We start from the raw sequence: 13,397 nt of genomic DNA on the forward strand, positions 1-13,397 counted from the left end.
CTGCAAACACGTCCCCACCCCTGGCACTGCCCTGGCACGCGGGGCCCCGCCGGCTCTCACCCACTGCCCGGCTCGTGCTCCCCCATCGGTACTGGGGCCACGGGGGCCAGATGCTCCTTTCCCAGCCCAGCTCGTTTCCAGGGCTTGGCTGGGAGTTGCCGTGGGCTGGCGGGTGGCTCTGTGCCACCCCTGCCTTGCGGGTGGGTGCTGGCATCCCCCCGTCTCTCCTGCTGGAGCAGGGCCGTGCGCCGGCAGGTTGGTAGGGGCCCGATAAGGCTCCGCGCTCCCGGTGCTCTCTGAACGGCTCCATGCTCTCCGCAGGGCTGGGAGCTGCTTGAAAAAGCCTTTTTCACCCTTTGCTTGGCTGAGGGGCTGCAGCAGCCATGCACCATGGAGGGGTGCCTCCATGCCTGCCATCCCTGCTGGATCCATCCCTGCCTTGGATCCATCCCTGACTCGGATCCATCCCTGCCTCGGATCCATCCCTGCTGGATCAATCCCTGCCATGGATCCATCCCTTCTGGATCCATCCTTGCTGGATCCGTCCCTGCCTTGGATCCATCCCTGATGGATCCATCCCTGCCTTGGATCCATCCCTGCCATGGATCCATCCCTGCTGGATCCATCCCTGCCTCAGATCCATCCCTGCTGGATCCATCCCTGCTGGATCCATCCCTGCCTCCCTGGCGTGCGGTGACCCGACCGTCTGTGCAGTCCTGCTGCCTCCGGGGGCCCCGGGCTGTGTCCCTGCTCTGGATGCTCCTGCCGCTGGGTGGCTCCAGGGCCCACCCAGATGGTGGCCACCTGTGGCTGGTGGGCTCCAGGCAGAGCCCCAGACAGCCAGCGGTGTCCGGATCCGTCGTCCCCTGGGCCATGGCACCCCCAGTGAGTCCCTGCGGTGAGGAGGAGCCGCACCGGGGCAAAGGCCCTCGAGTCCCCAGCGTCCGACATGTTGCCACAGGCAGGGCAGGGCAGGGCAGGGCCGGCCTAGGAGGCTCCCAGGACCTGCTGGGCTTTGGGCAGGGCTTTGGCAGGCCCAGGCAAGGGCAAGGCCAGCGGGGAGGGGAGCGTCGGTGCCCCGGGGCCTGCGGAGCCCCTGGCGGGGCCTCTGCCACCCTCCTGCAGGGCCGCCATATGCTGCCACCCCCTAATCCCCACTGATTGCCTCAGGGTGAGGGAGGACGCAGGGGCCCGGGGAGGACATGGCCACCCACCAGCACCCTCCTGCCCCAGCTGGGCCAGGACTGGGAGCACTGGGAGCACTGGGCCTCACCTCAGAGCCAGCTGCCCCGGTCAGGGGATGGGGTCAGGCTGCAGGCCTGAGGGGGGCTGTGCTGGTCACAGAGTCCCAGAATGATTCTCTTGGTTGGAAAAGCCCTTGAAGCTCCTCCAGCCCCACCATGAACCTCACCCTGACCGTTCCCAACTCCACCAGATCCCTCAGCGCTGGGTCAACCCGACTCTTCAACCCCTCCAGGGATGGGGACTCCCCCCCTGCCCTGGGCAGCCCATTCCAACGCCCAACAACCCCTTCTGGAAAGAAATACTTCCGAGTATCAATAGAACAAGGGGTCATGTCGTGACAGGAGAGGCCGTGAGGCCTCGCCCCCCCTTTGAGCGGCGATGTCTCGCCCCCCCCCGGGACGGGAATGGTTCCGCCCCCCGCCCGCTGCGGGGATGGTTCAGCCCCCGCCCGCGGGGCGCCGCCGGGCCGCACCACTTTGCCCTGCAAGGGGGGGAGGCGGCGCCCACCACCGCGCCGGGAGGGGGAGTCTCCTCCCACCCCCCTCCCTCCCCGCCCCTCTCGGCCTGTCCATCACAGCGCTGCCGACCAATCATCGCTCTCCCTTGAGGCCCAACCGCTGACGTCGCGCTGTCATTTACATGCTTCGCCCCTCCCATACATCACACCCCCCTCTCCCCCTCCCTCATCCTCCCCCCCCCGCGGCGACGTCATCCGGGCTCTGCAACCGCCGGGGCGCCGCTGCTGCAGTTGCTGCAGGAGGAGGCGGCGGCGGCGAGAGCGCGGGGCTGGAGGTGAGCGCGCCCCCGCGCCCCCCCCGCCCCCCCCGCACCTTCGGGCAACCCCCCGGCACCGGGGCGGCGGCGACTGCACCGCACCGAGGGAGGAAGCGAGGCGGGGGGGCGCGGCAGGTGGCGGGGATGGCGGCTGCAGCGTCGCGGGGGGGCGGGGGGGGGGGCGGGGGGGCTGCGCTCCCCCGCTGTAGGAGATATGGAGGGGGGGGGGGGTGTGTCTCGGTGCACCGGGGACCGGCTGGGTGCACCGGGGCCGGGCCTGCGGGGAGGGGCAGGGGCTGAGCCCCCTCCCTGCAGCACCTCCTCGCTGCAGAACCCTGCTGTGCCCCCCCCCCGCACCCTGCAGCACCCTGCGCATCCCCGCGCCCCTCCCCGCACACCCCCCCCACCCCCTCCAGCAGCACCCTGCACCCCGCAGCACCCACAATCCGGCATCCCCGGGCGAGCACCCACCTCTGTGCACCCCTGCCCGGCATTACGCACCCCCCACAGACCCCCCCCCGCAGCACCCACCGCGCCGCCCGGCGTGTGGGGCCACCGCCGCAAGGTGCCATTTTGCGGGGGAAGATGCAGGAGGAGCTGCAGCGCGCCCCTGCCAGGGTCATGGGGTGTCCCCCCCCCCTCCCCGTGCCGCCAAGCATCCGTGCACCCCACTTCTGCTGCAGGCGTCTTTTTGGGGTCCCTGCTTTGGGGGAGACCAGGACCCAGCCTGGCAGAGCCCTTCGGGGCCGAGCGCCTCCCCTCGCCCTCGGTGATGCTCGCCCATCCCAAATCAAAATTAACCGGTGGGAAACGGCTCGGGACGGCGGCACCGTGCCAGGTGGGGGCCCGGCGTCGCCTGAGTTTGTAACCACCACCCCGGCCGTCCCCGTCACGGCCTCTCCTCCGCCTTGCAGATGGCGTCCGCTACCGACTCCCGCTATGGGCAGAAGGAATCCTCGGACCAGAACTTCGACTACATGTTCAAAATCCTGATCATCGGCAACAGCAGCGTGGGGAAAACCTCCTTCCTCTTCCGGTACGCCGACGACTCCTTCACGCCCGCCTTCGTCAGCACCGTCGGCATCGACTTCAAGGTCAAGACCATCTATCGGAACGACAAGCGCATCAAGCTGCAGATTTGGGTGAGACCCCCCGGGGTGTCCCTGCTGGTCCCCACGCAGGGGGGGGGGGTGCGTGGCGTGGGGGGGGTGTTGGGTGGCGTGGGGCTGCTCCGCCATTTGCCGGCGCTGGAAGCGTCGAGGGTGACGCTGGGAGTGATGCTGGGAGGGCGGGACGTGTCCCTGGGGACCCCGCTGTCCCTGCTGCAAGCTGCCGGGTGTCCCCACATCCCCTGGGGGGCTGACATACCACGCTGTCCGCCCCCCCCCCCCCAAAAAACTCCAGGACACAGCCGGCCAGGAGCGGTACCGCACCATCACCACCGCCTACTACCGCGGCGCCATGGGCTTCATCCTGATGTACGACATCACCAACGAGGAGTCCTTCAACGCCGTGCAGGACTGGTGAGCGCCGGGGTTGACTCTGGGGGACCCCCCCAAACCATCTCCATCCCCCCCACTTCACAGGCACCCCCCGCCAGCGCCCTGCTCTGCCCCCTCCTCGCGTGATTTCCCTCTTTGCTTTCCCCAAAGGTCCACCCAGATCAAGACCTACTCTTGGGACAACGCCCAGGTCCTGCTGGTGGGGAACAAATGTGACATGGAGGACGAGCGCGTTGTCTCCTCGGAGAAGGGCCGCCAGCTCGCCGAGCACCTGGGTGAGTGCCCCCCCCACCACCAGCGCAGCCATCTTCCCGCAAATAATTTAATTAGGGGCTTAATTCCCTCACTGTAATTCTTCTGCTCCGATAGCAGCGGTGACTTGTCACCTAACAAAAAAAAAAAAAGGTGTAATTAAGCCGCGAGCGCCGGGATGTGATGGCGGTTTCTATTACAGTGCCATAAACCTGCCGCCAGCTTGCTGAGAATTGCCGGGGGGGGAATGGGGTGCCCCCCCGGGTGGGTGCAGGGGCAGGTTGCAGGCGGGTGGTCCGGCACACGCAGCCCTTCAATATTTAACGAAGGGAGGAGGAGCTGTGCGAGGTTTTTGGGCGGGTGGATGCGGGGCGGTAGCGGGGTGGGGTTTGCAGCATTGATGGGGGGTGTGTGTGTGTCCCCCCCCCGCCCCTTCCTCCATGTTCCCCGCCCCTTCCTCCCCTCTAGGTTTTGAGTTTTTTGAGGCCAGCGCCAAGGACAACATCAACGTCAAGCAGACCTTCGAGCGGCTGGTGGACATCATCTGCGAGAAGATGTCGGAGTCGCTGGACACGGCCGACCCAGCGGTCACCGGCGCCAAGCAGGGCCCCCAGCTCACGGACCAGCAGGCCCCCCCGCACCAGGACTGCGCCTGCTAGGGCCAGCCCCACATCCCCCAAGACCCCCCAAAAATCGGTCAGTGCATCCCCCCCTACCCCTGCCCCCCCCCGCCCCCCCGCCCCCCCCAAGCTCCTCTTCTTGGGGGTCCCGCGGGGGCTTTTGCTGCTGATTCCTCCGAAAGGGCTGCGGCCCCTCTAGGAGCCTCCCCTCCCCAATTCAGTTAGGCTGTGCCCCCCCGCCCCTTAATTTATTTTTAAGCCTGGGCTGGTAGAAAACTCCCCCCATTCTGCTTTTAATCGTTCCATGAGCCCCACTCTCCAAGAAACACTATTTTCTCTGTGCTCGCCACCGCCAGCTCCCATCACCCCTCCTGTCCTTCCCTGGGGAGCAGGGACGGCTCCCCCCTACCCTGGCCGGGGGGGGGGGACTACGATGGGACCCCAAAACCTCCTGTCCCAGCTGGGACTCCCCATGTCCCCCCTCCCCAGCCTGGCAGTGGTCCCACCTGCCCAAAGAGCTCCTGGGGGCTCTTTGTGCCCAGCTCTCCTCATCCCCCCTCCGCAGATGAATGGATATTTCCTAACTCTTGTTTATTTGTATAAATAGATGCTAATTTATGCTCCCGCCGTCTTCCTCCTTGTACATAAGAAAAACTCCTTGTAAATAGGTGTAGGAAGTGACGCTGTGCGCGTGACCTGCTGTGCTGTGGCCGTGTTGGTGCATTTATTTTTTTTTTTTCTTAGTGTGGTAACCTTGCTTGTGAATATCACTTTTAAAAACTCTATTATTTAAAGGTTTAAAAAAAAAAAAAAAAAGAAAAAAAATACATGAGTGAGGCTAGCCAAGCAAGCTGTAGCAAATTAGCCCCGGTTCGGGGATGGGGACCTTTGCGGAGCCCCCGGATTTGGCTCGTGGGGGGGCGAGCGGGGCTCGGAGGAGCGTCGCTAGTTTGCTCCAGGGCGTTCGGCTCCTCGTGTGTTCCTGTAGTACCGTGCTTCTGTGGAGACTGTGAATAAGTGGATATTCCTGTAGCGATGACAGACCCGGAGGTCTTGCTGCCCTCTTATTTATTTTTCTTGGAGCGCTGTGTCTTTATTTTACAGATTTTTTTCCCCCTTCCCAGATCCCGGTACCATCCTCCCCCCCCTTTCCTATTTTTTGTGAAGTTTACTTATGGACGAGTTACACTGTACTGTACAAATGTCAAAAGTGTCAAAAGAGTACAATTTCCTAAAAATCACTGTATTAAAGAAATGTTGTGAAGAAATAAATCAATGCTGATCACCGGTTCCTCGGGGTCATTGCAGGCGGAGAGGGGGCAGCAGGATGGTCCCTCTGCTCGGTGTCGATAACCTCGGCTCTCCTCGGCCTCGCGCCGTTGAGCTCGTTGCCGGAGAGAAGCAAAAACCGATCTGGTTTCTTAATTAGCATTCACCAAATGGCTCCTGCCGTGGCTCAGCAGCTGCGGTGGGGGTCTGGTGTGCCCCTGGGGGGGGTGTGGCAGGAGGGATGAGGACAGAGCAGTAGGCAAGGCACAGCTTTAAGCTTTAGAAAAAGCACATTTAGGCAGTTTTCAGCGATGCTGGGAATAAGGAAGTTTCCAGGTTATAGAGCGAGTGTCCAGCTTCGCTGCGGAGCTGGGATGAGAGGGGAGCTGTGGTCCAAATCCTGCAAAAAGTTTGCCTTAAAAAACCCCCAACCGCCTCCGTGTCGACTCTGCCGCTGACGGCGAGCGGGCGGCAGCGATCGCGCCGCTATTTTTATAAAAATTGGGTGGCTGCAGCCCAGCCCAGCCGAGCCCACGCACGGTGGCGGGGAGGTGGGGGCAAGGTGGAATGAAAAGGAGCTGAGGCAGCGGGTGGGGGGGAGCCGAGTGACTTCTCCCTTCAGCTCAAAGGCAAAAAAGCAGCAGGGAGAGGGCTGAGGAGCCGTGCTGAGAGCCGAGGGGCAGCGGCCCCCTGCCAAGCAGCCGAAGGGCAAGGATCCGAGTTACTGGCTCTGCAGAGGAGGGTGGTGGGGGGGAGCAAGGGGCCAGCCCTCCCCTGAAAAAGGGAAAAAAAAATGTGGCTACAGCAGAGGGGAGAGCGCCAAGGACCTTCCCTGGGGTACTGGAGACAAAGTGGAGCCGTGGCAGCTCCTCGAGCACAGGCTCTGTGGAAGAATACAAAAAGAAACCGTTTTACAGGCTAGCCTGCGACACAAGATTGGTTAAAAATACCCAAACCCATCACCGCAATTAGTAGATGAGTTAATCAGCAAGAGTTGCCCAAGCTGCAGCCGGCGGTGGTCTCCGGCCGTGGCTTTCGTTGGGTGGATTGAGCCGCGTCTGCCGCGAGGCCGCGGAAAACCGCTCGCAGGAGCCTCCGAAAACGTCGCGGTCGCCGAGAGCAGCTGCATCTTCACATCCCGACCCGCGCCGGCTCTCACGTGGCGAGTCGTGCTCGGTGCTGGGGGGGCTGCCAGGCTGGAAAGTAAGGGAGAAATGGTGCTGAGGGGCTGCCAGGCTGGAAAGTAAGGGAGAAATGGTGCTGAGCGGGCTGCCAGGTTGGAAAATAAGGGAGAAATGGTGCTCAGGGGGGTGCCAGGTTGGAAAATAAGGAGAAATGGTGCTGAGGGGGCTGACAGGTTGGAAAATAAGGGAGAAATGGTGCTCAGGGGGGTGCCAGGTTGGAAAATAAGCAGAAATGGTGCTGGGGGGGCTGCCAGGTTGGAAAATAAGGGAGAAATGGTGCTGGGGGGGTGCCAGGTTGGAAAATAAGGGAGAAATGGTGCTGGGGGGGTGCCAGGTTGGAAAATAAGGGAGAAATGGTGCTGGGGGGTGCCAGGTTGGAAAATAAGGGAGAAATGGTGCTGAGGGGGCTGCCAGGTTGGAAAATAAGGGAGAAATGGTGCTGAGGGGGCTGCCAGGTTGGAAAATAAGGGAGAAATGGTGCTCAGGGGGGTGCCAGGTTGGAAAATAAGGAGAAATGGTGCTGAGGGGGCTGACAGGTTGGAAAATAAGGGAGAAATGGTGCTCAGGGGGGTGCCAGGTTGGAAAATAAGGGAGAAATGGTGCTCAGGGGGGTGCCAGGTTGGAAAATAAGGAGAAATGGTGCTGAGGGGGCTGACAGGTTGGAAAATAAGGGAGAAATGGTGCTCAGGGGGGTGCCAGGTTGGAAAATAAGCAGAAATGGTGCTGGGGGGGCTGCCAGGTTGGAAAATAAGGGAGAAATGGTGCTGGGGGGGTGCCAGGTTGGAAAATAAGGGAGAAATGGTGCTGGGGGGGTGCCAGGTTGGAAAATAAGGGAGAAATGGTGCTGGGGGGGTGCCAGGTTGGAAAATAAGGGAGAAATGGTGCTGGGGGGGTGCCAGGTTGGAAAATAAGGGAGAAATGGTGCTCAGGGGGGTGCCAGGTTGGAAAATAAGGAGAAATGGTGCTGAGGGGGCTGACAGGTTGGAAAATAAGGGAGAAATGGTGCTCAGGGGGGTGCCAGGTTGGAAAATAAGCAGAAATGGTGCTGGGGGGGCTGCCAGGTTGGAAAATAAGGGAGAAATGGTGCTGGGGGGGTGCCAGGTTGGAAAATAAGGGAGAAATGGTGCTGGGGGGGTGCCAGGTTGGAAAATAAGGGAGAAATGGTGCTGGGGGGGTGCCAGGTTGGAAAATAAGGGAGAAATGGTGCTGAGGGGGCTGCCAGGTTGGAAAATAAGGGAGAAATGGCATCTCCTCGTTCGCGGTGGCGAGGCACAGCTCCGTGGCACCGTGGTGCCGGCGCTCACCCTGTGTTTGAGGTAGGAGAGGTAGGTGTCCCAGCCCAGCGCGATCACGTTGACGTAAACCACCCGGTACTTGGGCGGGACGAAGAGGAAATTCATGAGCTGAGCCGTCGGCCAGACGCACCAGTCAGCCTGTCGAGAGCAAAGAGCAGCATGGAGGTCCCCGCCAGAGCCTGGTCCACTCTGGGGGCGGGCGGGAGAGCTCGGGGGGGGGTGTATTTACCTTGTAAAACTCCCAAAATTTCTCCTTCAGCTCCTCCCAGCTCTCCTCTAGAGACTGGCCCTCCAGTGTGCCCATGCCTGCGGGGACAGACGGACGTCAGTGGGGATGGGAGCACTCACAAGGCAGGAATTACCATCTCAGCTGTGCCGAACACTGAAAAATGCCCCAAAAAATGCCACCGTGGGAGGGAAGGGCAACGCCAGCACCTGCCAGAGGGAGGGAGCTCCGGGAAACCCACGTCCGCCCCACCAAGGGAGGGTGACGGGCGTCATGCCAGCACCCACACACCGAAACACGTCACTGGCAGCGTGGGCCACGCTCAATCTTCAGCGACATTGAGACAAGGCGGGTGCCGCTGCGTACCGAGGAAGTACCAGGCGCCCAGGGCGGGCGATGACACCAGCTGGTCGATCAGGACTTTCTTCAGGACGGTTTTTAGCCCCCGCACGCCCCATGCCGGGAAGGCAGAGTCCAGCCAGAGGTACCAGTAGTGCATCAGCGGGCCCATGCTGCAGCCGACTGCGAACATGCGTCCTGCAACACAACACCGCCCCGGCGCGCGATGAATTATTTATGGGATGCTCCCCCCCCCTGCCCCGCTCCCCGAAAGCAGATCCAGCTCTGCAGAAGGCACAAAGGGAGTGTGGTTTTGTGTGGTGCCAGGGAGCTGGACCCCAATTCCCCACTCTGTGATAACAAATCCCAGAATCATCCGGGTTGGAAAAGCCCTTGAAGCTCCTCCAGCCCAACCATGAACCTCACCCTGACCGTTCCCAACTCCACCAGATCCCTCAGCGCTGGCTCAACCCGACTCTTCAACCCCTCCAGGGATGGGGACTCCCCCCCTGCCCTGGGCAGCCCATTCCAACGCCCAACAGCCCCTTCTGCAAAGAAATCCTTCCTAAGAGCCAGTCTGACCCTGCCCTGGCGCAGCTTGAGGCCATTCCCTCTTGTCCTGGCGCTGGGTCCTTGGCTCAGGAGACTCATCCCCCTCTCTGCACCCTCCTTTCAGGGAGTTGGAGAGGGCCATGAGGTCTCCCCTCAGCCTCCTCTTCTCCAGACTAAACCCCCCCAGTTCCCTCAGCCGCTCCCCATCAGACCTGTGCTCCAGACCCTGCACCAGCTCCGTTGCCCTTCTCTGGACACGCTCGAGTCATTCAATGGCCTTTTTGGGGTGAGGGGCCCAAAACTGAACCCACTCATCAAGGGGTGGCCTCACCAGTGCTGAGCACAGGGGTCAGATCCCTCCCCTGTCCCTGCTGGCCACGCTATGGCTGATACAAGCCAGGATGCCATTGGCCTTCTTGGCCACCTGGGCACACTGCTGGCTCCTGTTCAGCCAGCTGGCAACCAACCCCCCTGCCCAGGTCCCTCGCTGACCTGCAGCTTTCCAGCCACTTAACGAGCAGGAATTAAACAAGGAATTAAACAACGTGTCAGGCTGTGCTGCGCCCCCTCCCTGGGTTGTCACCTGTGCGGGCCACCTGGAGCTCAGTGTCCGGGTGCCGTCGGCGGTGCCAGGCCTGCTGCAGCATGTCGCCGGTGGCCAGCAGCGCGCCGCAGCTCGCCGTGTTGGTCAGCAGCAGCAGGCGGCCGGTGAAAAGCGGCTTCCAGCAGCGCAGGAGCCGCTGGCCCCATGTCAGCATCCTGTGGGCAGACACACACCCCCCCTGGCCCCCCCCTGCCACCGGGGTCAGTGGGGATGGACCCCCCCTCCCCGTTACCCATAACACCCCCCCATCACCCCATGCCCCCCAGTCACTCCTGTGTCCCTGCTGTTATTCATGCTGTACCCCCAGTTTGTGCTGCTGGACCCCCCAGGTGCCCCAGTGCCCCCCAGTTCCCCATGCTGCAGTCCCCAGTTAGCACTGCTGTGCGCCCCATGTGTCCCCCAGTTATCCATGCTGTGTTTCCCAGTTTCCCCAGTTAGCACTGCTGTGCCCCCCGTTCCCCTCTGTCCCCAGTTCCCCTCTGCCCCCCAGTTTCCCCATGCTGTGCCCCCCAGTTCCCCTCTGCCCCCCAGTTCCCCTCTGCCCCCCAGTTCCCTGTTGCCCCCCAGTTCCCCCATGCTGTGCCCCCAGTTCCCCTCTGCCCCCCAGTTTCCCCATGCTGTGCCCCCAGTTCCCCTCTGCCCCCCAGTTCCCCTCTGCCCCCCAGTTCCCCCAGTTAGCACTGCCGTGCCGCCCAGTTCCCTGTGCCCCTCACTCACCCATGCTGTGCCCCTCAGTTTCCCCAGTGCCCCATTACTCCTGCTGTGCCCCCCGTCCCCCCCGTCGCGCCAGTGCCCCCCAGTCCCCCTTACACCCCCCAGTCCCCCCAGTCCCCCTGCGGGACGCCCCCAGTCACTCCAGTTATTCCTGCCCCTCCCCATTCACTCCCCCATACCCCCCAGTCCCCCCTGCTGTGCTCCCAGTCCTCCCAGTCCCACCCGCTGACCCTCTCCCCTCACCACCGCCCCCCCCCCGTGCCCATCCCCCCCCCCCGCTCACCGCCGCGCGCTTCCGCCACCGGCACGCGGAAGAGGGGCCGCGTCACGTGACGGGGCGACTTCCGCTTCCAGCGGCCGCCATGACATCTACCGAGGCACAGGAGGACGCCATGACACCTACCGAGGCAGCAGCGTTACCGCGGGGCCCCAGCTCCCGGCGGCCTCCTGCGGGGCACAGGCCGCCCGCTCCCTGCTCCCCCCACTCCACACACCACTCCGGAGCCTCTTGTTTTTCCGCTAAAACCATCCTTTTTATTCACTGCTTGCTCAGTTCTCCCACGCCGTCCCTCAGCGCCTGCAGTGGGCCGGGGCCTTCGGGGCCTTCGGGGCCTTCGGGGCCTTTGGGGCCCCTGAGCCACCACAAGCTTCGGGCTTCTCCCCCTGCCAGAGAGCAGCCGGTAGAGCCCTGACGGGGACAGGGACGTGTCCCCCAGCCCCACCCCGTCCCCAAATCCCACCTGGTAGAGGCGGCAGATCAGCCCCAGCAGCGAGGCCTCGGCCTGCGCCTGCAGCTCGTCCGTGTGCTTCTGTTGGGGGGGGGGGAGAGAGATGGGGCGGGTCAGGGGCGTCCCCCCGGTCCTACCCGGCACCCCCAGTGTCGTGTCCCCCCCGCCTGCCGTACCCCGTTGATGACGATCCAGGGCACGTATTGGTGCGGGGGGTCGAGCGCCTCGGTCAGCTGGGCGTTACGGTGCATCAGGGCGGCCCCCGTGTCCCCCTGCACGCAGGCGGCGATGCGGCCCCCATCCAGCTGCGGGGCGTAGACCTGCAGGCACTGCGGGGAGAAGCGGGGGGACAGGGACACGCGGGGAGGTCAGGGGGACAGGGACATCCCCACGGCAGGGCGCGGGGGACGGGGACATACGGCCTCCAGGTTCTTGGTGACGGAGCTGCCTGACTCCAGGCAGAAGATGACAGGGAAGTAGGTGCTGAAGTTCTTGGCTTCGTGCATCAGGCAGGTCTATGGGGACAGGGTGGGCGGTGAGGGGCTGCCAGACACACCCCCACCCTGTGTGGCACCGTGGGGACGGGGACTGTCACCGTCACCTCGATCATGTTGCCCAAACACTCCTCGGGGCCGTGCTGGCACTGGAAGTTCCACTTCCCACTGACATTCTTCTCCTGGCAGGAACAACCGGTCTGAGCGGGGCCGGTGGCACCGGGGCGAGCGCCCGCGGCACCGGCTCGGCCCGGTTCCTACCTTGGCGTTGCCGTAAGGCACCAGGGTGACGCTCAGGGCCTCGTCGGGCAGCACCAGCCAGGCGGTGAAGAGCTCCTGGACCAGGAACCCGCGACACGCCGGGCACAGGCTCTCATAGAACAGGCTCACCTCCACGGGAGTGGCCGTCGGGCGCGAGAGGTTGGCACAGAGGCTCTCTGCCTGCACGCGGGAAGGTTTCGGGGCACAGAGGTGGGGGGATGTGGATGCAGATCCCCCCCCCCCCCGCCATATTAGCAGGGGATGGGGCAAAGCTCCTGGGATTGTGGGGCAGGAGGGAGATGAGGGGGTGTGCGGGGCCAGGGGGGAAGTGAGAGCTGCCAGGGGCCTCCTGCAGCTGCAGGATCCTGTGCGCTGTCAGCATGCAGAATTGGGGCTTTCCACGGGAACTTCCCCAAAATATTTTGGGGGAAAACATCTCCGGCAAGGGCAGGATGTGCCTGGGTGGGGGGTACAGCCCAGCACCCACCACCAAGTGGTGGCTGCAGCCGGACCCGCCGTTGCAGCAGTGTCACTGTCCAGGGATGTTCAGGGCAGAATAAGCCAAAAAGCTGTTTTATGCTGAAAAAGCAGAAGTGTCAGCAGCGCCTGGGGAAGGGTTGGGGTCCGGCTGCAGCATGGTGCTTCCCTCGGGGATGCCGGGGAGCGCCGTGGTGCCAGCGTGGCACGGGGGCTCCGAGCATCCCCACAACACACCAGCCTGCGCCGCAGGGATGCTCAGAGCCCGCGCTGGCACCGGGTACCGCGGCTGGGTGATGCCGCGACACCGTCCCCTGCATCCCCCATCCCCGTTGGCCGGGCAAGCCCCCAGCCCCACGCGTGTGCCATATTGGCGGGACGTGTCCCCGCAGGCCAGGGGTGGCTGTGCCCTGCGTGGGCTGCCAGCGCGGGCGGGCGGCAGCGCAGCCCTGGCACCGGCGGCTCTGACCTGGCAGGCGACGGCGATCTCCCGCGAGCTGCACCATTGGTGGACCGGGTAGTCACAGCCGGGGAAGGCCACCCCGAGCCCCGGGGCCAGCAGGGCCACCAGCGCCAGGAGAGCCAGCGGCACCGCCATGGGGATGGTGGGGTGGCGTGGAGGCGCACCCGTCCGCGCGAGGACTTTTAAAGCCCGGCTGCGCCCGCCTCCGCGCGCCCTTCCTGCCCCGTTCAACCGGCCTCCTCATGTGACGCCGACGCTGCTGACTCACGCGGGGCCGCCTGGCTCCGGCCACCTCGGCCCCGTTGTCCCGCCGGGGGCCGCAGCCCCGAATCGGGGCTTTGTGGTCACAGTCCCTCGCCCCAGCCCCGCCGGCGTCTGCTGCTTCCCCACAGGTTGTG

General features: G+C 63.9%; 3 protein-coding genes across 4 annotated transcripts; 1 reads left to right on the forward strand and 2 right to left on the reverse strand.

Moving 5' to 3' along the window:
* The first annotated feature begins 1,901 nt into the window (after nucleotides 1–1,901).
* RAB3A (RAB3A, member RAS oncogene family) lies at nucleotides 1,902–5,679 on the forward strand. Its single transcript, XM_074808705.1, has 5 exons — nucleotides 1,902–2,037; nucleotides 2,934–3,161; nucleotides 3,424–3,542; nucleotides 3,672–3,796; nucleotides 4,242–5,679. Exons 2-5 carry the CDS (start codon nucleotides 2,934–2,936, stop codon nucleotides 4,430–4,432), a joined length of 663 nt encoding a protein of 220 aa, XP_074664806.1. The 5' UTR covers nucleotides 1,902–2,037; the 3' UTR covers nucleotides 4,433–5,679.
* On the reverse strand, nucleotides 5,616–10,938 carry MPV17L2 (MPV17 mitochondrial inner membrane protein like 2). Of its 2 annotated transcripts, XM_074808703.1 has the most exons (6): nucleotides 10,860–10,938; nucleotides 9,842–10,040; nucleotides 8,734–8,904; nucleotides 8,371–8,447; nucleotides 8,151–8,279; nucleotides 5,616–6,858 (listed from the first exon to the last, which is right to left on the reverse strand). In XM_074808703.1, the coding sequence occupies exons 2-6, from the start codon at nucleotides 10,014–10,016 to the stop codon at nucleotides 6,643–6,645; spliced, it is 768 nt and encodes a 255-aa protein (XP_074664804.1). In that variant the 5' UTR covers nucleotides 10,017–10,040; nucleotides 10,860–10,938; the 3' UTR covers nucleotides 5,616–6,642. The 2 variants fall into 2 exon arrangements, with proteins under 2 accessions (XP_074664804.1, XP_074664805.1); XM_074808704.1 differs by lacking the exon at nucleotides 10,860–10,938 and having other exon boundaries at nucleotides 9,842–10,051.
* A 146-nt stretch (nucleotides 10,939–11,084) lies between these two features.
* IFI30 (IFI30 lysosomal thiol reductase) lies at nucleotides 11,085–13,250 on the reverse strand. Its single transcript, XM_074808702.1, has 7 exons — nucleotides 13,006–13,250; nucleotides 12,060–12,239; nucleotides 11,906–11,980; nucleotides 11,724–11,819; nucleotides 11,481–11,633; nucleotides 11,317–11,385; nucleotides 11,085–11,239 (listed from the first exon to the last, which is right to left on the reverse strand). The coding sequence occupies exons 1-7, from the start codon at nucleotides 13,132–13,134 to the stop codon at nucleotides 11,147–11,149; spliced, it is 795 nt and encodes a 264-aa protein (XP_074664803.1). The 5' UTR covers nucleotides 13,135–13,250; the 3' UTR covers nucleotides 11,085–11,146.
* Between the last annotated feature and the right edge of the window lie 147 nt (nucleotides 13,251–13,397).

Source organism: Strix aluco, chromosome 29 (assembly GCF_031877795.1).
Source record: "Strix aluco isolate bStrAlu1 chromosome 29, bStrAlu1.hap1, whole genome shotgun sequence".
Classification (NCBI taxonomy): domain Eukaryota; kingdom Metazoa; phylum Chordata; class Aves; order Strigiformes; family Strigidae; genus Strix; species Strix aluco.

Excerpts from the sequence above, each read along its gene's own strand:
- RAB3A (XM_074808705.1), top strand. The coding sequence starts at position 2,934 with ATGGCGTCCGCTACCGACTCCCGCTATGGGCAGAAGGAATCCTCGGAC. Across the intron at positions 3,162-3,423 it reads GCATCAAGCTGCAGATTTGG|GACACAGCCGGCCAGGAGCG; the intron begins GTGAGACCCCCC and ends AAAAAACTCCAG. Across the intron at positions 3,797-4,241 it reads CCAGCTCGCCGAGCACCTGG|GTTTTGAGTTTTTTGAGGCC; the intron begins GTGAGTGCCCCC and ends CCTCCCCTCTAG.
- MPV17L2 (XM_074808703.1), bottom strand. The coding sequence starts at position 10,016 with ATGCTGACATGGGGCCAGCGGCTCCTGCGCTGCTGGAAGCCGCTTTTC. Across the intron at positions 8,448-8,733 it reads GGGCGCCTGGTACTTCCTCG|GCATGGGCACACTGGAGGGC; the intron begins GTACGCAGCGGC and ends CTGTCCCCGCAG. Across the intron at positions 6,859-8,150 it reads TCTCCTACCTCAAACACAGG|CCTGGCAGCCCCCCCAGCAC; the intron begins GTGAGCGCCGGC and ends CTTACTTTCCAG.
- IFI30 (XM_074808702.1), bottom strand. The coding sequence starts at position 13,134 with ATGGCGGTGCCGCTGGCTCTCCTGGCGCTGGTGGCCCTGCTGGCCCCG. Across the intron at positions 12,240-13,005 it reads AGATCGCCGTCGCCTGCCAG|GCAGAGAGCCTCTGTGCCAA; the intron begins GTCAGAGCCGCC and ends TCCCGCGTGCAG. Across the intron at positions 11,634-11,723 it reads TCACCAAGAACCTGGAGGCC|TGCCTGCAGGTCTACGCCCC; the intron begins GTATGTCCCCGT and ends TTCTCCCCGCAG.